General features: G+C 35.3%; 1 protein-coding gene across 2 annotated transcripts; it reads right to left on the bottom strand.

Annotated features, from left to right (window-relative positions):
* Positions 1-601: 601 nt before the first annotated feature.
* LOC114714962 (ATP-dependent 6-phosphofructokinase 4, chloroplastic) lies at positions 602-25,040 on the bottom strand. 2 transcript variants are annotated; one of them, XM_028899757.1, is made up of 14 exons: positions 24,679-25,038; positions 21,678-21,724; positions 21,498-21,537; positions 21,337-21,399; positions 21,131-21,268; positions 19,171-19,329; positions 19,024-19,077; positions 18,849-18,917; positions 16,918-17,047; positions 16,683-16,723; positions 9,420-9,644; positions 8,678-8,726; positions 2,581-2,735; positions 602-1,085 (listed from the first exon to the last, which is right to left on the bottom strand). In XM_028899757.1, the coding sequence occupies exons 1-14, from the start codon at positions 24,964-24,966 to the stop codon at positions 936-938; spliced, it is 1,608 nt and encodes a 535-aa protein (XP_028755590.1). In that variant the 5' UTR covers positions 24,967-25,038; the 3' UTR covers positions 602-935. The 2 variants fall into 2 exon arrangements, 1 of the variants encoding a protein (XP_028755590.1); XR_003737500.1 differs by lacking the exon at positions 602-1,085 and adding an exon at positions 9,304-9,348 and having other exon boundaries at positions 2,703-2,735; positions 24,679-25,040.
* Between the last annotated feature and the right edge of the window lie 2,410 nt (positions 25,041-27,450).

Below are 27,450 nucleotides of genomic sequence, written 5' to 3'. Positions count from 1 at the left end.
TTATAAATTAGGATAATATGTCACATAATTTATCCCTATTTTTCCTTGAATTTTTGAGGCCTCCATATATTTTAAATAATGGAAATTGGCTAATTTTTCTTAATTAACCAAAAATTCCAAAAATTACAAATAATTCCCTGATAAATTATTTTTTATCCTATATTCACCTTCTAGGCCTCAAACATTATTCTGTACCCTCCTTTCTATTTTTCATGATTTTCTGAGAATTTTCAGGAATTTCAGACATTATTTCCAATACTGCCCTTTCTTGACTGATCTTTTCAAAAATGACCGTTATGTCCCTATCCTGATTTCTCCTCATAGCCTGGATCCTCTACCAGTCTACTATACTACTTGACCTTAGTCAGTCTCAAATCATTCATCAATTAGGATAAAATTATCAGGGTGTAACAATTATAATCGCTTCAATATTCCTTGAACAAGGTTTTCTGTTGGGACGTCATTGTTACGAAGACAATGTTGGGAAAGCTTCCTCCCAAGTAGGGATTGACTCGACACAAATTTGAATTGGTTGATAATACTACATACCAGATGATTTGAACAAAAGTAAAATTCAGGTAAAGAAGAGTGAAAAAAATAATAATAATAAACTTTGTTACATATACACTCAAGCTTCAAGAGCCAAACTACTCTGAATTTCAAAGATTGCATTATCCGGATTAAATTTTCCTAAAAGACAATACAATATTTAAGGTTCTCTGTAACACTTTTTTCTATAAAAGAATTCACATATTATTCCTGCAAATCCTCTTCCACAAAACATGAGCTACTGAAGAGGATTGAATGCATGGCAAAATATAATCAAACACATGATAAGCCTGAGGTACCATATTAGCATACATGCTTCAGACTCAACTAAGATGCAATTTTCAATTTTTAAAATTATCTTTTTTGCAAGGAACTGAGTGAAGTTTTCATTTATTTATTTCCTTGACCGTCTCTTTTTGAACTCCATCTTGAATCAAATCTTCAGGCGTCCCAAAACTTGGCTGGTTTGTTGATGAAAGAACTCTTGCCCACATCCGACCTGTCAACTCCACCGTATTTTGTCTCTCGGTCACACGCTGCAACAGGATCAAAGTGACAGAAAAGATCAAGAAAGAGACAAGATACTCCTTCACGGTCATACGCTCTTCGTTAAAACCATTAATGATAGCATTTTTCCAATAAATCTGTCCACACACTCTACACAAATCCATTTATGGTATGAAATTGGAAACAGTAGTTCACATGATGATAATTTGATAATCGGTGATCTCTAGGGACCTTAAAATGACGTTTGAGTCGGTTTTCTTAAACAAGATGTATCAAGTGGTGTCAAGCGTCAGGCTCTTAAGGGCTCCTTGTTGAAGTTCTCGGATTATGAAGATTTCTAAGACATTTGTGAACAGAGCAACCTATTTAAAAATAGACGGGAATAATTTTGTTACCATTATTTTTTCTACAGTTCGTTCACAAAAGTTTAAGGTCCAAGTCAAGTCAAGAGTAATTTTGATCAACGTTATGGAAAGATAGGGCTGGCTGCTGAAATCGCAAACTACATCATGACTCGTGCAAAACACCCCAAAAACCAGAAGTACCGTGTTATTTTTCCACACAATGTGTTTAGAATATATCAAGCCTGATCACTATAGTTTAATCATGACTGGAAGACAATCATACCAATATCCTTGAACAAGTACTTCTACTGGTTTAGTAACCAAATCAACTAATAAAATGTTGATTTTGATTATGAAGTCTTATTCATCGTCTAGCTGGCTGAGTTCTTAGTGGCCCCCTTGCTTTTGTTTTTTGGGCCAAAGACCCTCTTGTTTACTTATACCTCTTTATGCTGCTTCTTTCTAGGCTTTGCTAACAAAATAATAAAATAATTTACTAAATTCTCATCACAATTTATTCTTAAATAAACTATTAACAATCTTTTTAAAATCCTATTTTCTATACTTATCAACAATTATACTACTACTTTCGGTTTTAATTGTAAGACCTCATTTATAGACTATAAATGAGTTCTTATAATTAAGACCGGAGGTAGTATATAAAACTAAAGAGAATATGTTTCCATAGAATCACTATTTTCATTGGCTTTTGTAAACATTTGTATTGTTCTATCTTTATTTTTATCAACACTTTTTCCATCGTCGTCGCCGTCGCTGTTCAAGATCACCCCGTGCAATTGCAGGCTTTCTGAGATATATATATATATATATATCTTATTTCAATGACAATTAATATTATCTTTCATAATCCTTTTCCATCGACCATGAAGGAACTTCTGTCGTTTGGAGAAGCAAGAAACAACCTATGGGCTATGGCCGCTACAAGTGGTGCCACGTCTGAGTATAATTGTCAAACAACGTGCAGAATAATTATAGCTTCATCAAGGAATGGGATGTCAAGGCGTTGGGTGATGACTATGTGTTAGCATGACTAATGAAGATCATTTCAAAAACCCATTAGATAGGTGAACCGGGGTCGTTGGGGAAGAAAGGGGCTTTTGGAGCAATGACGATCCATTTACTCAAACTAGAACATGAGGCAATAGGAAGAACCACTTACAGCAATTGGAATATAGGCATGCCTGCTGTTTACAGGTCCCACTGTGAAGCCGGTGTACCCAGCCATAGCTCCATGAACAGCACTATGAGCAAGAAGTGTGCAGTAAATGTTGTCAGATGCATTGCTTGGAATAGCTCGAATCATGTATGTAGGATCTGCATTATTTAAAAAAAAAAAAAAAGGATAATTTTTTCTTTTTGATATACTAAAAGATTGTTAAAGATAAGATAGAACATTACAAAAACAAAGGACAAGAGATCCTCTTCAATCGAAAGAAAAGAAGCCAAAGGGAGAAACCCCAGAATCTTTAACTCGAGCTTTATGATTCCTTTATAGACCCATAAGAGAAAACCCCCACAAACCCACCAGGCCTGCCTTTCCTCTTTTCCCCAAGAAAACGCAGAGGAAGAAACCTCTACTAAAATCTGACACCGAACTTCAGTAGAATAAGATGATGACACCTGTCATGCCATAGTGTGAATGCGAGGCATATCTTAAGCACATTCCCGTTGGTAATATAGCTGGAGTTAGTAGTTGAACATGGATGAAATATTTATTTTACAAGCTGTAGAGCCTCAAGGAATACCATACTTGTTTAAGGAAACACTATTGTCAGCATACATTCAGAGACCTCTTCACGGTTTTCAAGCGTTGAACAGAGGAACAAGTTGAAGGTGTTTCAAAATTAACCGGAAAAAATGTAGTACCATTCAAAATATAAGTTAAAAATAATTATAGAAATCATGAAAATTGTGCCACATAATAGAATTCCAATTTGCACCCAAAATAATTTTAGATGTGCAAGCAAACTTGTTATCAACTGTTACCTAGTCTCCATAGTAGGTTACAGGAGAGTCTATGCATGTTTATAGGCTTTCAGGGTGATGGTTGTGGCTAGCTGACTAGTTAAGTCAGCTTATACATGTCCAACATCATCGCTCATTTCAACTGGAACAAAAATATGGATTTCCTAGTGATGCATGCAGTTGAGTTAAACGATTGTTATCTTCCTCTTTCTTCAAAAGACATGAATTCAAATAAAGACCAAATCTGCTTCATCATCATTGACTCAGTCATCTTTCATTTCATGTTATCAAAATAACATTCCCTTATTTGTTGAAGGACTGGAATTGAGTCTTTTCATTATGATATTTGGCTTTGATAAGCATAAACGATCTTCATTTCTTATTAGTAATGGAAGAAACTTATCTTTCACGTCCTACCAAAGGAAAAAAACACAAAAAACAAAACTTATCTTCCAGTTTAATACAGTGATATATGGGGTCCCATCTAATACAACAACAACAACAACAACAAGCCTAATCTCTTTAGCTGGAGTCAGCTACATGAATCACACAACGCCATCGTGTTCTGTCAACATCCAATTCTTAGATATGTTGTTGATCAGGAGGTCTCGTTCAATGACTTCATTAAGTGTTATTCTCGGTCTTTCTTTGCCTTTTTTTATGGGACTCCATATTGTCTGATCTACTCTCCTCACTAGCCCTCTTATGGCCTTCTCTGTACATGTCCAAACCATCTTAAGCGATTTTCAATCATTTTCTTTTGGATAGGTGCCACAACGACTCTTACTCTGATATTTTCATTTTGAATACTACCTTTTCTTGTATGACCACACATCCATCTCATATCCTCATTTCTACTAACCAACTTTGTGCTCTTGTTTTCCCTTTATTGCCCAACATTCACTACCGTACAACATAGCTGGTCTTATAGCAGTCTGATAAAATTTTCCCTTAAGCTTCTCAAGTACCTTCTTATCGCAAATAACTCTGGTAGCCTTCCTCTACTTTAACCAGCCAGCTTGTATTCAATGAGAAATGTCTCCATCAATTTCCCCATCCTCATATATAATGAATCCTAGGTATTTAAACTTTGATACTTGAAGAATGATTTGATCCCCCATCTTCACCTCCAAATCCCCATTGTCTTGCCTTCCCCCAAAATTACAATACATATATTCTGTTTTGTTCCTACTTAAGCGGAAACCTTTCGACTCCAAAATCCTTCATAACTCTAATCTAATGTTAATCTCTTCTTTGGATTCCGCCATGAGAACTATGTCATCCGCGAAGAGCATGGATTTAGAGATTCTTTCTTGAATAGATTTGGTTAAAACATTCAGAACAATATTAAACAAATACGGACTCAAAGAAATCCCTGATGTAGGCCAATCTTAATGGGGAAGTCCTTTGTCTCACCTCCAAGTATTCTTACACTAGTAGTTACCTCCTCATACATATCTTGTATTGCTTTGATATAAGCAACCCGTACACCTTTCTTTTCCAAAGCCTTCCACATTACATTTCTTGGCATACGATCATAAGCCTTTTCAGGTCAATAAAAACCACATGTAAATCTCTTCTTTTACTCCTATATCTTTCCATTAATACCCTTAGTAAATAGATTGCTTCTATTGTGGATCTCCCTAACATAAATCCAAATTAGTTTTCTGAAATAGAAGTCTCCAACCTCAACCTTTATTCCGTCACTTTTTCCCACAACTTCATTGTATGACTCATAAGTTTTATCCCTCTATAGCTTGCACAGTTTTGAATGTCCCCTTTATTCTTGTAAATAGAAACTAAAATGCTTCTCCTCCAATCATCCAGCATATTTTTAGAGCGTAAAATTTCATTAAAAAGCTTGGTTAGCCACACCTCACCCTTATCGTCCAAACATTTCCAAATTTCAATAGGGATACCATCAGGCCCAACAGCTTTACTATTGTCTATTTTCTTGAGAGCTTCCTTAACCTCTCCGATATGGATCCTGCAGTAAAAAGTCAAATTCCGATTATCTTCGTTAATTAGTAAGTCCTACAAGTCCTGAATCGCATAATTGCTTCCCTCATTAAACAACTTGTAAAAGTAAGCCTCTTATCTATCTTTAGTATCACCATTAGTAACTAGGACTTTACCATCTTCATTCTTTATACATTTTACTTGATCTAGATCTCTCTTTTTCCTCTCCTTTTGCTTCGCAATCTTATAAATATTTCTTTCTCCTACCTTTGTTCCTACCTCTTGATAAAACCCTTCAAAAGCTTTAGTACGTGCTTCGCTCACTGCTCTCTTCATCTTTTTTTTAACCAAATGATACTTTTCCCGGTTTTCTACACAATTGCACAAATATATGGCCTTAAAACAATCTCTTTTCTGTCTGACTTTCTCTTGCACACTCTTATCCCACCACCAAGTCTCCTTATCTCTCTGACCAGGATCTTTGGATTCTCCCAAAATTGCTTTAGCTACCATACGAACCCTTGTAGCTATCTCTTTCCACATCATGTTTGCATTTCCCTGCAACTCCCAAATCCCTTCCTCCAAAAAGGTCCTTTTGAATAACTCCCTCTTCTCACCCTTTAACTGCCACCACTTAACCCTGGGTTTTACCACTTGATAGTACTTTTGCCTGGTACTCTTAAAACGTACATTAAGGATAAGTACTCTATGTTGGGCAGTCACCCCATCTCCAGGAATCACTTTGCAATTAGTACACAATCTTCTGTCCGGATTCTTAATAAAAAAGAAATCAATTTGTGATTTTGAGGCACCACTCTTGTATGTGATTAAATGCTCCTCTTGCTTCTTAAAACAAGTGTTGACAATCTTGAGATTGTACGCAAGAAAAAAGTCAAGAATAGATTGTCCTTCACTATTAAGCTCCCCAAAACCAAAACCACCATGAGCCCCGCTGAATTATCCTACTTTCTTACCGACATATCCATTAAGATACCTACCCGATAAGAGTTTCGAGTGGTATGATTTGAACCAACCCCTCCATATCTTCCCCAAACTTATCTTTAAAGTGTGCTTCTGCCCCAACCTAAGGTGTATAGGTGCTAATGATATTGATAGTATTCCTTCCAATACTTACTCTAAAATAACCGTATTTTTTCAATGTTCTAACCTCTACCGTATTTTTTTTTCATGTTCCATCAATGACAATACCAACACCATTCCTTGCATTCACCTTTCCTGTGTACCAAAGTTTATACTCTCCAAGTTCCTTGGCAACTTCTCCAGTCCATTTGGTTTCTTAGAGGCACAAAATATTAATCCTTCTGTCCCTCATAACTCCTACTGCCTCCATAGATTTCTCATTTAGCGTCCCAATATTCCAAGTGCCAAATTTAATCTTGGTGTGCATCACTTTTTGACTATAAGCTGAGAGTTCTCGAGAGAGATGTATCAAGAGTTTGGTGAATAGTGCTAGTCTCCCGAATGCCAGGTTGTTTGTGGAATATGAGTGACTGAATGTTATGTTACAAATTGTAGCTTACTTTCTCTCATGGAGGGGGAAGAGTATTTTGCTAAATCAGAACCACTGTTTCCTTCCTACTGTTTTCTGGGGTTATGTCAGATTCCATTCGTTCGTATCCTTTATTGATGATTGCACCTAAGTGACTTGGATCTACATGTTAAAACAAAAGCGTATTTTTAATTTTTGTATTCCTCATGTCCTACAATGCCAATTTGAGATGAGGGTACAAAGATTTCGCACTAACAATGCAATGGTTCTTCCAATCAATCTTTGCCTACCTTCCTTCATGCACAAGGACCTATTCATGAGTCATCCTGAGTTAACACCAACCAACACCACCAGGTGGATGAGTAAAATAATCATCTTTTAGCCACCAGAAGGGCTCTCTAATACCATGAACTATACGAAGAGGAAATAATTCTTCTGTGTTTCTATCCGTCCCAATTGGGGAAAACCCATACACTAGGGAGCATCATGGTCGATTAAATGGGAAGGCTAAAAATTAGAGAATAGACAATCATAAATTAAATAACAACACATACCTATACTATTTACATTGAATTCCTACAATCTCACGATTTCTACACTATCATACCAATGAATTTCACAAGTTTGAAAGACAAACTATAACATTGACATTCTTTGTTTCTTTCCCCCTCAAGAGTCTCTAAAACAAAAGGGACAAAACCTGTGTACTCAAGATTATATACTTACAATAAATCCTTTAATTAATAACTACTTAAATGTACATCATATTTGCACCACACTAGACTAGTCAATAAAATCAATAATTCACCTCTAATTTTCTATTAAAAAAATCATAAAGGAAGTCTCCATATCCACCCTAGTTCTATAATTGTAAGGGTAATAGTCATTAACACTCCTCAACAGTATATAGTCTAAACAAGCACCCATATCTACCGTGAAGGAAACGAACTCAAAAGGGGATCCACTGGGGCCACATTAAAAGGGTTGGCTTCATCATCCCCTTTCAAAATGCAGTTTACGCGCCATGGAAGACAGGATTGCAGGGACATGAGGGGATGTTCTCACACCTCTAAAGTTATTTTATATCTTCATCATATACCTTTTGTATTCATCTCGTCAGAATCAGCCATATGACCGTACTGTCCAAATAAATGTGATAAGCACAGTTTTTCTACATGCTCCTATGCAGAACTCTACAGGCAGGTGCAAGTATTCAAGGGATGGCCAGAAAAAGGTACAAGTCTTTTGATCTTCAATTTTTGGGGGGAGTTGACATAGAGGAAAGAGTAAACTTTATGGCCAATTTAACACTTTGCAACTAATAGAAGATAAGAATGATGTGTAAGGACCTTTTGTTTTCATTTTTTTTTTCTTTTTGGTTTTAAGAATTAAGTTAATAGAAGATGAAAATGATGTGTAAGGACTAGGCCCACTATTCACACTCTTGATACTATACACTACTTACACACTAGATGATGAGCTGACTTTGTTTTGTCTGTCGCTGCTGCACATATTCCTGATCACTAGAAACCTTCAAAAGAGCACATTGGCAAAGTGCAGTCCATGTAGCCAACCTTAGCTAGTGGGATAAGACTTGTTATCATTGTCATCCAAGAGTTAAGTTAATAGCGCTCAGAATTGTGTTAGTAAGATGTAAAAATAATGTGTAGCTAATTGATTAGGTAACCTGATGCGAAGTTTAAGTATACATGTTTTGCCCAAAAATAATAATTTTTATTAGCAAATAATAGTTATAAGAACAAGAACTTCTTGGCACAATAAAAATGTAAGAAAGGAAAGATTCAAGGGAAAAAGAATTTACCTATATATTTCATATTTACAGCCATCTTCTTAACGTTTGTAAAATGATTCTGCGATAAACAGTAAATGGATATATAGAATTTGATTAGTACCAAAATTAAATACAAGAAATAATCACAACCTGTCCTCTTGAGAAATAAGACCAACTGCTCATCTAACACGGAAATTATTGCATTTAGTTGCGGTAAATCTCTAATCAAGGAAAAGTAATTAACTGGAAATACCGCATTCGATCTAAGGTCCAAGCTCCATCACATTCATCAATCTTTATTTTAGCACTAATAATTAATTTATGTTGCTTGGTCCAAATTATGCCAAAACTTTTGAGAATTTAGCGAGAGTTAACAAATGGATTGGGGCGCCACTTAAACAGTAACATATTTAAAGGGAAATAATTGAACTTTGAAGAAATTTTTTTTTTTTATTTTTTTTTTCCTTTTTTCTTTTCTATTATAGTTACCATTTTTTTATGTTACAGAACGCATCTACGGATAAGAATACAATTCCCAACAGGATAAACTCAACTGTTCAATAAGACAGAAGAATTTCTTACGAGTTAATCTGACACTAAGATCATAATCTCAATTGTTAAAATTATGGAATTGACTCCCAAAGAAATTGACCAACCTCGCACACTCTCTAGCCCTCTATAATGGAAGTTATCATACATATCTGCCAAAAAAAACATCCATAAGAGGAGAACAACAAATACAATGACAGCAAGTAAAGATGACACAAAATACCTTGATCTTTTCGGATAACCATGGGCCAACATCAAGAAGTAGTTGGTTTCCTGATGCATCCTTATCAGCTGATGCATGCAGTTCAGAAGCAACATATTCCTGGCCAGCACCTTCAGCTATCACAATAACTACATGTCCATTTTGTTTTAGTCTCTCTTCAAGAAAGTTAAAAAGACCACCCTTTCCTTCTAAATAAAAGGGGGACTCTGGAATCAAGCAGCAATCCTGTTACAGTTGACACACGGTCAGATATTTTCTTTTTGTTGATTTCCTTGCCCTTCCCCAATTTGGAAAGGAGAGCAATTTAAAGAACTAAAAGACAGTGTGAGGGTGAGACTTCCCTGAAAGAAAACTACTAGAAAGAGAACACGAAGAAGAAAGATTAAAAAGAACACAGAAAGAAAGAGGCCCCCCCCAAAAAAAAAAAATCCCCAACCTTGCAGTACCTACAAAGTACCGCCTTTAAGAAGAATATTGATGGTTTATTATCATCTTTGCTGATCTAGAAAGGATCCATGCCTAAAGCGTGATTTTTTTTTCCCCCAGAATCCATGCTTGAACGGTGAGTTTTTTAAATTTCTCAAAAGTTATTTGCACGCACACACACATATATATTTTAAATTTGAGAGGAAGGAAGGGCATTAGATTTTGAGCCAAAAAAATTACAAATGTAGCTCACATGCTGAGTTTTGCTTTTGTTAGGATGTAATAATTTTTGTTGAGTGCCAAGATGGTGATTTCGTCAGTTTGATTTTGGTATTGTTGGTTGTGTCTACAAGCAACCCAATTGATGTGAGGAGTAGTAAGTAGTGGAGATTATGAGATTTGTACCCTCAATGTTGTGTGTGAAAATTCGTCTCTTGTTGAAGTACCTTTGGTTATTGACTTATGGTTCTAGCTGCCACTAATAGATTCTACACCAACTTCTCTGGTTTTTTGTGATGAGCATGCTTGGTTTTGTGCATATCGACAATCATTAACATCAACATCTTCAGCTATTGCCAAATTAGGTAAATCAACTAAGTGTCTTCTCTCTTCATCATCCGAATGGATCATAGATTCTAGTGTCATAGACCACATGATAAGAAATCTGAATCTCTTCACCTTTCAATCACATGTCAACCCTTCACACCTTACAATAGCTATAGGGTCTCATTCTCATCTTAGTTCTGGTAATGTTAATCCTACAGCTTCACTTTAGTTGTCTTCTGTGTTAAGTTTGCCTAATTTTGCCTTCAACCTCATCTCTGTTAACAAATTCACCCATGATCTACATTGTTTTATCACATTCTGTCCTGACTATGCTCGCTCCCAGATCTTACAACGAAGCACATTATTGGTAAAGGCTACAAGTCTAGTGGTCTTTACATTCTTGACATTTAAGTTTCCAATTCAGTTACTTGCTCTAGCATTCTCGATCCCTTTAAGACACACTATCGTTTAGGTAACCCACTATTATCTTCTTTGAAAAAGCTTTATCCACAAATTCCACTCATGACCTCTTTGCACTATGAATATTGCCAGTTTGCTAAACATCACCGTCTTCCCCTTTTGTCTAGAATCCATAACCAAGCTGCATCCCATTTTGAGTCAGTTCATTTTGACAGTTGGGGTTCATGTCCTATTCCATCCAGATCTTGTTTTAAGTTGTGGGAATCCCAAATATCATGGGATTGAAGGAGAGATTATTTCATTCATTAATACCTAATTTGTTACCGTTGTAGATAGTCAACTATAGGTTTAATTGTATTTTATTAGTTGATTTCTTTCTCTATACAGCCCCTACCAGCTCTATAAATCCATGTATATGCTTCAGAACCAATATGAATATATCGGAACACAGTTTTTAGTGCAACTCACATGGTATCAGAGCTATCATGGGTGTTCAGCACTGTTTAATCTCTGCGCAGTTCTCATGTCTCAATCACCTGAGACTGACGAGTCGACAAAGTCGACATTGGAGCCCAATGGCTCCATGCACTCTCATCCAACACATGGCTTGGAGGGGAGTTCTGTTTTGATCATTCCAGAAAAACTTACTAGCGACAACTACCGTGAGTGGGCACAATCCATGAAGCTTGCCATTGAAGGCTGCGGCAAGATTGGCTACCTCACCAGCGACCCGTTGTCCATTATCCACCAACGCTAGCGCCTTGCTCCTCTAGAAAATGGAAAACTTGATGGTTTCCTCATGGTTAATCAATGCGATGGTGTCGGCAATCAAGCAAGCTTCATGTTCTTACCCACTGCATGTGACATCTGGACCGCAACTTGGGAGGCATATTCTGACAAAGAAAATGGGTCTCAAATTTTTGAGATTAAAACCAAACTGTGGCAGCTTAAGCAAGGTAATGGACTACTCAACGATTATTATCTAACCATGTCGGCATTCTAGTAAGAACTCAACCTTCACACTGACAACACCTGGCATTGCGCGGCCGACGCTACCCTCTGTCAGAAGAATGTCGAGAAAGAATGCCTCTTTGAATTCCTTGCCGACGTTAACCCCGACCTCAATGCTGTCCAAAGTCGCATACTTAGCCGCATTTCCTTACCCACTGTCCGCAAGGCGTTTGCAGAGATACAACGAGAGGACTTGTATCACCGAGTCATGATGCCAGCTGCTACTACTCCCATAACGACCCCTGAATCCTCTCTCACAATACCGACACTAAACACCAAAAGCCCAAGCCGACCTGTGACCATTGCAAAAAAATTAGGCACACTAAAGACACATGTTAGGCCTTACATAGGAAGCCTAATAACCGGAAACCAAAACGTGGGAGAGGCCGTGGGTATCTTGCTAGTGCAGAAAAAGGAGTTGATCAACCAGACTCATCCAATGACTAACTCTCCAAGCTGACAGAACTACTCAGCTCTCTTCCCTCATCCGTTCAGCCATCACGCCCATAACCAACAGCCAGTGTAGTTAATAAAAGTAATTTCCTACATGCTTTGCATCGGCAAGTGCTGGATAATTGATTCAGGTGCCTCTGACCATATGACTGATGATTGTAGTTTATTTAGCTCTTATACACCGTGTGATGGCTCTCTGTGTGTAAAAATTGCTGATGCATCCTTATCTTCTATTGCTGGCATTGGAGATGTTCGCATCTCTAGAAATCTTGTTCTTCATTCTATTCTTCATGTGCCTAAATTATCCCTCCCACAAGATGATGATCTTTTCCTTTGGCATAAACGCCTTGGTCATCCTAGTTTTCAATATCTCATAAAAATGTTTCCTTTCAGTTTTCCTAATAAAAATATTTATGAGCTTCATTATGACATTTGCGAACTTGCTAAGCACCACTATGCTCATTTTCCTTGGAATATTTACCAACCCTCTAAACCTTTTACTACTATTCATAGTGATTGTGTGGGTCCTAGTCCTCTTGCAAACCGCACACAACACAAATGGTTTATAACATTTATTTATGATCATACCCACATTTGTTGGACTTATTTACTTAAAGACAAAGCTAATGCTTACTCCACTTTTACCCCCCTTTTACCAAATGATTAAAACTTAGTTCAACACCTCTATCAAAATCTTTCACACCGATAATGGTACAGAGTAGATCAATCACAACTTTAACAAGTTCTTCCAAACAAATGGAATTATCTATAAAGGTTCTTGTTCTCACACACCTTAACAGAATGGAATTGCTGAGCGAAAGAACCGACATATCCTTGAGGTTGCTCGTGCTCTTTTATTCACTAATGATGTTCCTAAGTTTTACTGGGGTGACGCCATTCTCACTGCAACCTTTTTAATAAACAAAATGCCTAGCAAACTCTTGTTTCAAACTCCTCTTGACGTACTCCACAAGACTCATAACGTTCCTTACCTTGAAAACAACCTCCCTCTCAAAGTATTTGGCTGCTCTGTCTTTGTTCATCTCCATCACAAAGGCAAACTTGATCCTCGTGCTGTCAAATGTATTTTCCTTGGATATTCAGCTTCTCACAAAGGGTACAAATGCTATAAGCCCCTCACTAAACACCTATATATCAGCTGTGTCGTTACCTTAATGAATCTGAGTCTTTCTATTCCTGGCCTTCCATTCAGGAGGAGAATTGGGACGAATTGGAGGCCTCCCCAACAAACTCTGCCTCAGATGAACTCGATCCCTATACAGAATATGATACTCCCTTTATCCTTAAAACTAACGACCATTCTCGTCAAGGGGAGAACAAAAATGGGGGTGAGAAACAAAAACACTTTGACAAAGTTTACAAGAGAAAAAATAATATAACTAGGCCAACAATTCTCGATGCACCTCATAAACCTGAGCTAGTGACTGATCCTGAAACTGAGGAATTTAATGCTGCTATTCTTGATGATCAAGAAGGAAGTACAGGTGGCACTGAACCTGACCTAAAACTCCTGATAGCACATATCCTACAAAGCACTTTCCCCTCGGTACTTGGCCTTTACTGCTAACCTGGACAGCATAAAGGTCCCAACCTGCATTGAAGAGGCCCTTGAATCTCCTAACTGGAAGAAAGCGGTTATGGAAGAAATGAATGCACTAGAAGGAAACGGCAACTGGGAAGAAGCAACTCTACCTAAAGGAAAGAAAGAAGTAGGACGTAAATGGGTGTTCACAGTAAAGTATAAGGCCGATGGAACAATAGACAAGTACAAAGCAAGACTTGTAGCAAAAGGCTTCTCTCAAATCTATGGCACGGATTATACAGAAACATTTTCCCCGGTAGCTAAGCTCAACAATGTGAGAGTCCTAATGTCTCTAGCAGCAAACCTAGATTGGCCAATCTACCAAATGGATGTCAAGAATGCATTTATAAATGGAGATCTAAAAGAAGTATATATGGTGCCACCACGTAGTTTCCCAACCATGAAGCCAAAAATGGTATGCAAACTAAAGAAATCCCTCTACGAGTTAAAACAATCACCCCGTGCATGGCTCAAACGCTTCACAAGAGTTCTCAAGGCTGAAGGATACACTCAAGGACAAAGTGATCATACACTCTTCTTAATAAAACTATCTTAAGTGTCTATGTAGACGATATAGTCCTCATAGGAGATGATCATGAAGAAATGGATAGAATTAAGACAGCGATGGCAACTAAATTCCAAGTAAAAGACTTGGGGGAAATGAAGTACTTTCTTGGAATGGAAGTAGCTCAATCCAAGAAAGGGATTTACATCTCCCAAAAAATATATGTGCTTGATCTCCTCAAAGAAACAGGGATGTTAGGCTGCAAACCTAGCTCCACGCCAATGGAAGTAACAACAAAACGAAAGAAAAAGAAGAAGGACGATAATAAGGACAAAGATGAAGAAGGAAGTGATGAAGAGTAGGAAGAGGAGGAAGAAAATTTAGAAAATGATGTCGACAAAGGTCAGTATCAAAGACTGGTTGGGAAATTAATCTATCTTTCCCACATCAGACCGGACATTGCATTTGTAGTAAATGTAGCCAGTCAGCATGCTCAAGCACCCAAAGAGAAGCATCTCAAAGCTATGTGTAAAATCTTAAAGTATCTAAAAAGGACTCCAAGAAAGGGCACACTATACAAGAAATCTGAAAAGGCAAGCGTAGAAATCTTTACTGATGTAGATTATGTAGGAGATCACGGAGACACAAGGTCTACATCCGGCTATTGTATATATGTTTGGGGAAATCTCATCACCTGGAGGAGCAAGAAAAAATGTGGTTTCAAGAAGTAGCACTGAGTCAGAATACAAAGCTGTTGCGCATGGGATATGTGAACTAATATGGATTAAAAGAGTCTTGGAAGAACTAAGAATCGACATAAAACTCCCAATAAACTTATACACTGACAGTATGGCAACAATCAACCTCTCCCACAATCCTGTTCAACATGACAGAACGAAGCACATTGAAGTTGATAGACACTTTATCAGAGAAAAAATCAACTGAGGTCTAGTAAAATTAATACACGTACCTACTTGGAAGCAGACGGCAAACATCCTTACAAAGGGCCTATACAAGGAAGTATTTGGAGAATTTGTACACAAGTTAGATATGATTGATATCTATGATCCAACCATGGGATTGAAGGAGAGATTATTTCATTCATTAATACCTGATTTGTTACCGTTGTAGATAGTCAACTATAGGTTTAATTGTCTTTTATTAGTTGATTTCTTTCTCTGTACAGCTCCTACCAGCTCTATAAATCCATGTATATGCTTCAGAATCAGTATGAATATATTGGAACACATTTTTCACAGTGTAACTCAGATACGTACTTTGTTACATTTGTTGATGATTATTCACGTGTCACATGGTTATATTTCATGAAAAACCGTTATGAGATGACCAAAAAAAAAACTTTAAATGTTGTCACAGAATCTAGAATTTAATGAAGAGATCAGAAGGGAACTGTTGGAACACAAACATGCGAACAATTTGGGTGATTTAACTTAATGATTGGACCAGATCTGGAACATCTGAATCAAATATTATAAATCAAATACCACAAGGGATATTTCCCAATCCCACCTATATAGGTTTGCTCAATCCCAAGTAACAAGCAATCCCTCAAACTAAACACTTTTTTAATGGGTTTTCTCAATCTTAATCCCAATTCTTACCTCTCATTCTCAATGTTTCATACCAAATGGGACCTTGGATCTTGTATTTATAGTCAGCTAGCACATTTGCTAGTGTTTGTAAAAGTTGCATCAAAATCCCAAGAAAATTTTAGCTGGAACAGCTATGCAACTCTTCATATATGAGTGTAGAAACTGAGGTGAGTGCACCCCAGAAATTTCTTGAAATAGGAATTCATACCGTGTCAAAATATATAGAAAAGAGATGTAGGCAACAACCGAAAAATAAACCTAAACCTAGAATCTAAATCTATCTTATCTTATCTATTCTTATCTTAGATATATAAGATATACACAATTAAGGAATAATAAACAAAATAATCAATAGTGTTTTTCCACTAATTGCTAATGGGCCTAGTTGGGCCTGAGTCCATAACTCAACAATCAGAAAGAGACATGCCATTGAAATAACCATGGGACAAGCAGAGTAGCCATGGAGGAAAATCTTCAACCCTCATTCTGACAGTTAATCAGTTTTAACCAAAAATGTCAACAGCTAAATTTCATGCTTTTGCTAAGAAGATCCTGAACTAGAATTAATAATTTGTTATCTATCCAATTTATTTACCACATGAAATGAAAATTTACAAAGGCAGCAGAACCAGCTTAAAAACTTTCATGACAATGATCAAGCAGATGTGAGACTCGATCAATCTTACCACATCTCGGCTTGCCAACGTTGCATGCATAGCAATGAAACCTGCAGATGGAAGGTTGTAAAGTATATCGCTGGAAAAAGAAACAAGATGCTTAAAGATCTAATACTAATGCATCATGCATCATATAAAGCTCAAATTCTGCATATTAATTTTAAATAATTGTTTGAGACTTAGAAATTGTGAGAGAGAGAGATTAAAAAAATACAAAGTGAAGCATTTCTTAAAGTGTTAATACCGCTGTATCTTCCCATTAGTTTAACAATTCCAACTCCATTTTCAACACTTAGAACCTCCACATGTGCAGCATTAATGGCTCTTTGAGCTTCTTCCACAGCAGTATCAAATCCAAAAGATTTGTCTATCACCTGAAGCCAAACAAGAAAAATATCAAAAGCAATTATCACTGATTCTTCTCTCCAGAACAAATCACTGACTTCTTAATAAAGTACAAAATGTTAATCTTTTTGTGCATGAAAGCTGTAAATGAGTAGCAGTATAATTGCTATATTTATAGTACATACAAGTACTGTTTGGTAGAGTCATTATAACCATCACAATGAAGTATAAATATGAAAGTTAGTTATATATTCTGGAGTCCCGCATGGCTTGTATTAGTCTTTATTATACTCCCTTCAGTCCTCAACATAAGAGTTAGGTAACTAATTTGCAAAGATTAAAAAAAGTAGTTATGCGAGTTGTTTGCAAGAAAATGAATGTCAGTTTCCTAAAATACCCCCTTTGATCATTTACATTGTAAACTACCCCCAGTTATGGAAACTCTCCTTTAATGCATGCAATCAATAGGGATAGCTTGGGAGAAATTATGAATTTAGGAGACAAAGTGAATTGAAGTCTTATGAGTCAAGCAAACATCTCAACTAGATGCTACATTTAGGAATAGGAGTGAGAATATAATAGAGGGAAACCCTACACTTCCCCCAACAAAAAAGGGTTTCTTTCTGGAGAAAACTACAGTACACTGTTAGGTAAGACCATCCAAATATGTCCGCAGAATCAAATTAAACACTCCAATTGTTTGTTAGAGCAACAAATTGCCCTATGTAGAAATTAACATTTCTGCTGCCAAAAGGGCTATGATAAGAAACCTTAACTTTTCATTCTCTTGCTACATTTAATCACCCTCTTTAGGATTATGTGCACAGCTGCCTCTCCATTTAACTAAGACCTTTCATTAGTATTTTGTGTCTAGAAGACTACAAGGAAACTTGATATTGTGAAGATGTAAAATGTCTCATAGAAGCTGTTGAAGCTCCAACAAAATGTTACGCTATAAAATCAAAATATCAGAAAAATAAAGGAAAAAAATTGAGACAGAAGTCCTTCAAAGAGATTGTACATGGTAGAGAAATTTTCAATGGATCAAGGTAAAACTCTTTTGATTAACAATTTATCCAAAGATTTGATTGTTAACAGAGCATAATGGCATCATGTTATTCCTTCCCGATGGAATAAGGCTTGAAAAAGGGAAAAGAAATAAAAAATGAAAGAGAAATTTTCAATGGGAGAATCATGCAAATTAGAAAGCCAATAAGTGCAAGAACATTTGTCATATTTGAATATGAGACAACTTCAAATGGATTTTGTAAAAACACAAACCCAGAAAGTGGGGAATTCGTACATGATGATGGTCTAATGCTAAGAAAGTTCCAATAGCATTACGGTGCAATGAAAAAGACTATCGTCAAATTTTAATGCAATAAAATGTTTCAAACTTAACGAAATAATATATATTTGATGACATTGGCTTCTTCAAATTCCATGATACTAAGAATTCCTCCATTATTTAAAGCACAGATCTACACTGCCAAAGCATACAGCAAAATGGCATATAAATTTTATGCAAATTGCAGTTCAATGATAAAAAGTTTTTCTACGGATCCAGAGAATGATAAGATAATGAAACATCTGCATAATTTACAGAAACCATCAAATGCATCAATTCAGGCTCAAAAATAGTACTTCGTCATGGTTCAATTTACAGAATTCAAGAAAGCCATCAAATATATAAGTTGTCATGCGCATGATTTTAAGCTGCCAAAGAAAAACTACTGTTCATAAATGAGGAAACCAAGGAATCAATTTTCAACTGCAAAAAAAGAAGATAGAAATAGAAATAAAACTATTGATTTATTATGCTTCACTTACGGCAATATCATTGTCAATTGTCTTTGGAATCCCAGCCACAGCAACTTGAAGACCACGTTTTTTAACTTCCTTCATAAAATTATGCCCATATTACTCCATACAATAGAACTAATTGAACAAGCAATGACTTCCAGTTCAAGGTAAGAAGTTTCATCATGTGACAGAAAACAGTTACCTCATTTATGACAGCAGCTCCTCTCTGGGTACCATCACCTCCAATTATGTATACCTAATATACAGAGATCGGTTCAACTATCAAGGTTTGGCCAAAAAAAGGGTGTAAAGCTATCAACACAATTAAGACAAATTAATAAACAACCACCTGATTTATTCCCCTGTCCTGAATGTTATCAACTATCTTGTGGGTATCATGTCCTCCTCGAGATGTGCGAAGAAAAGTGCCACCACGTTTATGGATATCATCAACAACTTTAGGTGATAATTTCGATGTATTTTTTGAATAAAACCCTCGATATCCTCCCTGAATTGTTTTCAGCAGCATTATAGTCACACAAACTGAAGTGCTAATACAAAAAAATAGCAGGAATATAACGTTACACAATTATAGCATTTAAACGTCAAACAATAAGAAGGAAACAATATATCTAACATAACAACATAAATATGTGTTCTCTATCATTCAGGTGACTGTATCAAATTAACGGTCACAGGATGAAAGTTCTGAAAGGCAAAGAGCAAACCAAACTAACTAAATTATCCAAACAGACCATACTAATAAAAGAATACACGTTGTACAAAGCTATCCTGTTGAAATCCAGGCTTCATAACAATACATATGCATGTGCAGCTTTCAGATGACAATTTTTCCATTAAAAAAGATTTATTAAAGAATACACTAAAAAGATGAAGAATATGATATCCTCCTAAAAACAACAGCAGAAGAGATCTCTGCGATCCAGGAAGAAAACTTGAAGCAATTGCGGGAGGAACACCAGAGGAAAGTCATAAAAACTTCTCCACTAGCTTAAATGGTGGCATCAAAAATGTCAGAAATACTCTGCAGATCCACCCCCTGTCATTGTCCATTGTGTGTGAGCTTAATCCAAAAACAGCTGCCCTTTTACTGCTACGTTACCCAGCAGCCGCTTCCATTCAAAGTAGGTTATATATAAAATTTTAGATAAACATTGGTGCGTCCTCTGATTTTGAAGAAGTTTCTTCATAACAAGATTATAGATCCACCCTTAATGGCAATATGCTACACACATTGTCTCATGATGTACTTGTGGCAATATTCTTTACACACTGTCTCATGATGTATTTCTCTGGAAGAAAATGCTCAAAATTTTAAAGAATCTTCCTGGCCATAAAATTTGTTGAGGAATAAGTTTGTTTTCATAACCTCCCATTGGTGTTCGATGATGGTATATATAAGGGAGCACATCGCACTTGGTAAAAGGAATAAAAAACCTTCCTTTTCCATTGCAAAAAAGACAAGATATATAACATGTTACACCCTTAGTATCATTACTTAGTAGTGAGTATCCTTTTCTACTATCAATATATTGTTTCAGGAGCATGAAGTACACTTCTAAACTACACAGTTACTTTTTCTATTTCATTTCTTATTCCATTTCATTCTATTTTGCATACCAAAGAGCCCCTTAGTGATAGTGTAGAGGGAGTGGAAAGCCTTATTATTATGATGGCCTGGTAAGTTTCTATTATTTTCTTTTTGTACCACAATTAAGGAGGATATATTGTCATCCACCTGATTTTTAATATCTTCTTCTCTATAATAATATTCCTACCATTCAAATGAAACAACAAAGCAACTCATCTATGGCAATTGTGTCGTTATTCTTTATCTTTCTATTGAATCATCTCGCTACATCAACATCATGTTATGCTCTGTGTTTGTTTCCATGCCTATAGATAAGGCCAGTGAATACATAGATGGTAATACAACAAAAGAATTAAAAACCAGAAGTTTTGCATTATGTTTTTGACAGGCAACATAAGATTAAGTGATAAAATCGTTATTAAAAAAATGAAAGGAAAAAATATTGAAAAACAAAAAGGAAGAGATATTAGCATAAGTTTGTTGCATAGGAATTAATGCGAGATTCAGTCAGCTATTGACCATGCCAGATCTGGTCCACCATAATTAATGCTCAAATTATCCTGATTAAATCTGGATTTTGGACCTTAGTATACCAACAATAGAGAATAGTTATGATTTTGAAGAATTAGCGAGCATCAAGTGTTCACTTAGCAAAAACAAAGAACATAAAGAGAGATATAGGTTTCAATGGAATCACCTCAATTCCTAGTATATCCTCAACATCATACATGTAGTTCAAACCACAAACAATTTCCCTAATCACTGTATTGATTCCTGGGCATAATCCTCCACAGGTAACTATGCAAGCTCGAACTTCCTCTGGCTTGAAATAAACCTAGCATTACAGTACATCACAATTAATTTATTAATATTAAAAGTGGACAAATATAACATGTATGATACCTTTTCTCGAGGCCCTGCACGCCGAAAATGAACTCCTCTTGGACTGTCTTTCTGAATTACAATCTAGGGAGGGTATGAAAAAACAACATAGAGAGAGGGTCATCATCCGTTTGAAAAGAAAGGGCATTTTAGAAAGAGAAATGAAACACTGGGTCACTCACATTTTGTGCAACCACATCTTCAGGGCTCACAAAAGTGTTCCTAATAATCCAAAAGAAACAAGGAAAAAAGCTTTTAGTTTAAGACTATAAGAAACAAACATTTCTGTGACTAGAAAAAGACATCCGATAACAAAGAAAAACGTAAATTATGTCATAAAAACTGAAAAAAAGTGGACTAACTTGACAATTGCATAAGCTTGGCTCTTCTGCAAAGGATTTGGATATGACTGCAACAAAGAAGTAATGAAATAAGCACCATGAATCAGCTCAATGGAGAAAATATGGAAAGGGAATCATAAAAATGAAAAAATTTCTGTGAAATAAAATATAGAAAGTGAAAAGCTGTCAGTGCATCCCAAGCTTCTTGCAGTTATAAATAACTGCAATGAACAAGGTTTGAGTGCATACAAAAGAAAAGGAAAATAAACAATAGATTCACCACATCTAAAAGAAAGCTACTTGTTATGTAATTATAATTATAAATATAATAAGATTTAAATGGGATTTAAATGATATTAATAGGATTTAGATAGGATTTAATCATATTAGTAGGATTTAGAATTTTAGATAGATTAGAACATTTAGAGAATTTATGCTAGGGAGATCCACAACAAAAGCAATTTATTTATCAAGGGGATTAATGGAAAGATATAAGAGTAAAGGAAGGGATTTACAGATGGTTTTTATTGACTTGGAAAAAGCTTATGATCGTGTGCCAAGAGAAGTACTTTGGAAGGCTTTAGAAAAGAAAAGTATACGGGTTGCTTATATCAAAGCCATACAAGATATGTATAAGGGGGTAACTACTAGTGTAAGAACATCTGGAGGTAAGACAAAGAACTTTCCCATTAAAATTAGCCTACATCAGGGATCTTTTTTGAGTCCTTACTTGTTTAATATTGTTCTAGACATTCTAACTGAGCCCTATTCAAGGAAAAATCCCTAAGTGAATGCTTTTCACGGATGACATAGTCCTCATGGCTGAATCAAAAGAAGAGATTAACTCTAGATTAGAATTATGGAAAATGACCTTGGAGTTGAAAGGTTTTCGCTTAACTAGGAGCAAAACAAAATATATGCATTGCAATTTTGGAAGGAGGCAAGGCAATGGTGATTTGGAGGTGAAGATGGGAGATCAAATCATTCCTCAAGTGTCAAAGTTCAAATGTCTAGGATCCATCATACACAAGGATGGTGAAATTGATGGCAATGTTTTGCCTAGAATACAAGCTAGTTGGCAAAAGTAGAGGAAGGCTACTGGAGTTATTTGCGATAAGAAGGTACCTAAGAAGCTTAAGGAAAAATTTTATCGGATTGCTATAAGGCCAGCTATGTTATATGGTAGTTAATATTGGGCGTTAAAGGGAAAACAAAAGCTTAAAGTTGGGGTCGCAGAAATGAGGATGTTGAGATGGATGTATGGTCATACAAGAAAAGATAAGGTTCGAAATGAAATTATCCGAGCAAGAGTAGGTGTGGCGCCAATCGAAGAAAAAATGGTTGAACATCGTTTGAGGTAGTTCGGGCATGTGCAGAAAAGGCAATCCAAGGCCCCGATGGGAAGGATAGATAAGACAGTTTAGAGTCCTATAAAAAGGGGCAGAGGAAGGCTGAGAAGAACGCTCAATGAAGCCATTGAACAGGACCTCCTGATCAATAACATACTTAGGAACTTGGTTGTTGATAGAGCATATTAACGTCGTACAATTTATGTGGTCAACCCCACCTAGTGGAATAAGGCTTGTTGTTGTTGTAGAACATCTAGAGAGTATTTAAATAAGATTATGGTATCTATTAATATTCATATCTATTAGGACTCTTGCCTAAGAATAAGTCCCCAATACCCTTTTTAACTCAGCTTTGCAATCTTATAGGAGTTATTCAATCTCTCTTCTGCCTCTCTAATTCTCTAAACCTCTTCTGTTTTCCTATTTTCCTCTTCTTCCCTTTCTCTCTCTTTCCCATCTAAATTTTATAACACTACTATCATCCATCATTAGTACAATATTCTCGCTAAATTGTTCAAGAACAATATTTTCTAGTCCTAGAAGTAATTCCGATCCAGAGCAGCTGCCATTTTCATATTCTCTCAAATTCATTGTTTTGTACTCATATAAACTTCTATTTCTGGAAAATCATGTGGTTGTTCTGCATGAAATTCAGGTCCCATATGCAATGCTTAAAACAGAAAAAGGTTATGGCCAGTGAGCAAACAGTCCGCACATGATCACTTCACCCACTTCTCTTCAATTCAAATTTATCATGTAGATTTCTGAAATAGGACCCAATGGAGAAAACCCACAACTCAGATGCCTTTTATTAATTATTAACTATCAGGCGTGCATTCTTAAATAGAGTCTTCAAATTAGAAATTAATGTTTCCAATTAGTAATTTCAGTTTTATTGTGTTTACATATCAGTTGTTGAATTCAAATTTATTGGAATACGTTGTTTTTCTGGATATTGATTCATTTTCTGCATGATCAATCCATTTAGATGGAATTGTCTTAGGTTTATAATAGTTGGTGCAATTTGTAAACAGAGGGGGCCTATAGCAATCGAATTCTCTCATAGAGCATATGTACAGGATAGAGCAGCAGAGGATAAGTGGAATCAAGACACTTATAAAGATTATTTTGTAATCAAAATGAAAAGATTGCCCGCCAAAAATATTACTGAAAGAATAGCAAGACCTTTAACTTTAAGGATTCATTTCATTACAACCAAAATTAATGTGTTGAATTCCGAAGTCTACCGGTGTCTTTCCCTCAACTCAAACGCTCTTCCTTGTTTACAAGAATTCCTTCATTAAATTAAATAATAGTTACTAAAAATGCTTCCTTTCTCACTAACTAGCCGGGAGGAGATGATTCAAATGTATAGCAAAAATGAACTTTCAAAAAAAAAAAAAAAAGCATACCCGCATATTCCGTTTTGAATACATGTATATTGTATATATTTGTATTTTTAGTTCAGAGCCTAAACATTTCAATTAGACACCATGATCTCTCCTTTAAATTCACAGACAGATAAAAGCAAACTTCCCATTTTATGCAAACAACAGTATGAATAATATAGGATTACAATCAAGAATAATCCAGATGAGCTAAAGCATTACATATTAGACTAATCAGCAGAAGACAAGATATTTAATGAAAACTAATGCAAACAAACTCAACACCTGTAAATCGGGGAGAAAATGGGTCAAATGGGGAACGTCTTCCAGCACAAACCCGTCATTATGTGCTTGCTCTGAACTCTGGGCAGCTCTTATCACACGAATCTTTTGGCAGCATAGCAACGACTTGCTGAGAAAGATTCTGGATCGGGAACGAAAATTTGGGGGCAAACGCAATGACTTGAAGGCGTTTGGTTCGAGGGAAGGTTGAGGGGGAAATGAAGTCAAGCGAGAAGACGGAAAAAATGAACAAGAGATTTCAGAAAGCAAAGAGGTAAGTGAAATGTCCATATCGCAGTGACTAACAGAAAAACAATTGCACCGAAACTTATGATGTCGTGATCCGTGAATCGACTTTCCGAGTTTCCAGTTTCCTCGTCGCTGCAAGGCAGCGAGAGACGGGAGCACGATTGAAATCAGTTGGATTAGTTATTACAAAAGAAGCTTATTGAAAAAAATAACTTATAAAAAAATGAAGTTCGGTAAAAGAATTGAATAAGTTGAATTGTATTAGGATTGGAGTTCAGAAAAACTAGTTTGTAAAAGTGAGATTAATAAAAGATTGTTTGAATTATAATTGAGTAAAAGTAAGTTTGGTTACAAAATAACCAAAATAGATATAAGTTTTAATAAATAATGAAACATGATTAAAAAAATAATTTTACATAATATGAAATTAAAATAATTTAATATAAAGAAGTCAAATTTATAGAGTGAATTAAATTTTAAAACTTTAGAAAAATCATAAAAAAATATTTTAAATATAAAGTGAAACATGAAAAAAAAAACTGAATTGAAATAATATAATAAAAAAATAAAATTTAACGAGTGAATTAAAATTGAAAATTTTAAAGAAATCATAAGAAATATTTTAAATATAAAGTGAAACATGATTAAAAAAATGAATTGACATTATACAATGAATTTAAATTAATTTAATATCAAGAAATGAAATCGATTGAGTGAATTAAATTTGAAAACATCAAAGAAATAAAAATATATTATAAATATAAAAGGAAACATAATTTCAATGGATAAATTTATAGTAATATCAATTGATGATTTACGTTGACAATGATTGTTAAAATTCTTTTTATCTATTTAAATTATATAAAATATCTATCTCTCCCGTGGATTTCATAATTCCTATTTCACTCTGTTACAAATATTCCCTCACTTATAGTTTTTCTAAAGGATTCTTCATCTATAGTTCTTCTAACCTCATATTTACCACCTAGGCATTTGATTTTAGGCTTACTCATCTTCAACGATTGTTGAACTTAATAATCACCGGAACTATGACTTTCTTATTAAAAATCTGTCCAAAGTACAGACAAGAATTCAAGTAAAAATTATAAGTTCAAGAAAACCAACCAATTCTTGAGGAAGCATTAGTAAAACATAGGAATCTTCTCCAACATATATTCAAGAAGGCCAATTCTCCAATACATATTTGAGTTATCTTGTCAGGTGAGGAAGTTTTAATTTTAACAGCTTTACAGAAATTAATCTTAAATTTAAAATGATTTAAAATAACTCTGAATTTGGAAAAAGAAGTTACAAATAAAGCCATTTCCACAGTAGATGATCAATAGGATTTATTAAAACAGTGACCAGGTGTCGGTGGTTCTGGCAAGGACGCAGCGGAGGACGTTGGGAGGCAGTTCGCACTCATGGGAGAGCTCTGAGGTGAAAAAAAAGATGAAGAGGTGAAATAAGGGAATAAGGCCGAAGTCAAAGTAAAATAAAGGCTCTGACACATCACACCTGTAATAAGCATAAATAAGCTCTTTAATAAGCTAGATAATCCAGCTTGGGACGCAACGCACATTTCACAGCTTAAAACAGATAGGCTAATTTTGGGTTTAAGCCCAACAAAACACCCACAATCTTCCAATCGGGCTTGTAGTGAAAATAAGCTACTTTTAAGCTCAGTAAAAGCACTGCCAAACAGGCACTAAATTACTTTTAAGCAAGTTTCATGTAAGCTCCTCTCACATATTAATTGAATGACCTTTTTTTTTCAAAACTTAAATATTCATATGAACATATAAATTGATGACAAAGTGTCAACATTGACAAATGATGATGTTACCATTAACATAGTTAATGATAAGTAATTTTATAATTTTATATTAGTGATAATAACTGTGTTAATAATAATTTTACATCACATTATAACCAACCTTTTATCAATATAACCAACCTTATATCAATGATAAGTAATTTTATAATTTGATAGTGTCTTCCGTGAAGTCATCTAAGTGCATGTTTGGTTAAGTGGTAAGATCTCAAATAAGCCCATTTAAATCCAAATAAGTGATTATAAAGCACATTTGAGTTGTTTGGATAATTTTTATAAAATCCCGATAAATCGTGATTTTAACATCCTACCGCATTTTTACAATAAGCAACAAAAAGTAGCTTATGCATTTGAAAAATCTTGATCAATCTTCAACAATTAAATTTTTTCCAATATACCCTTTTCTCATTCAGTGCCTCTCTCTGTTCCATCCACTCCTGACACACATCCTTTCCGAAAACAACCTTGCTAATAATCATTCTAATGGTAATTATCTTAATTTTTTGTTTTTTTTAAAAGCATACGATATAAAACTGTTTTTCTTTTAATTTTATCTAAAAGACATTTTTAAAAAAATTAAATAAAACTTGAATGGATGACATATGATTGAAACAATGCGATGCAAATATTCAGATAATATTCTGATCTGATTCTAATTTGAGGTGCATCGTTAAATTAAGAAAATAAAAATG

Source organism: Neltuma alba, unplaced genomic scaffold (assembly GCF_004799145.2).
Source record: "Neltuma alba isolate B1F8T4 unplaced genomic scaffold, ASM479914v2 tig00011557_pilon, whole genome shotgun sequence".
NCBI lineage: Eukaryota > Viridiplantae > Streptophyta > Magnoliopsida > Fabales > Fabaceae > Neltuma > Neltuma alba.
The sequence above is the reverse complement of the archived record's forward strand: the minus strand, read 5'-3'. Positions and strand labels throughout refer to the sequence as shown.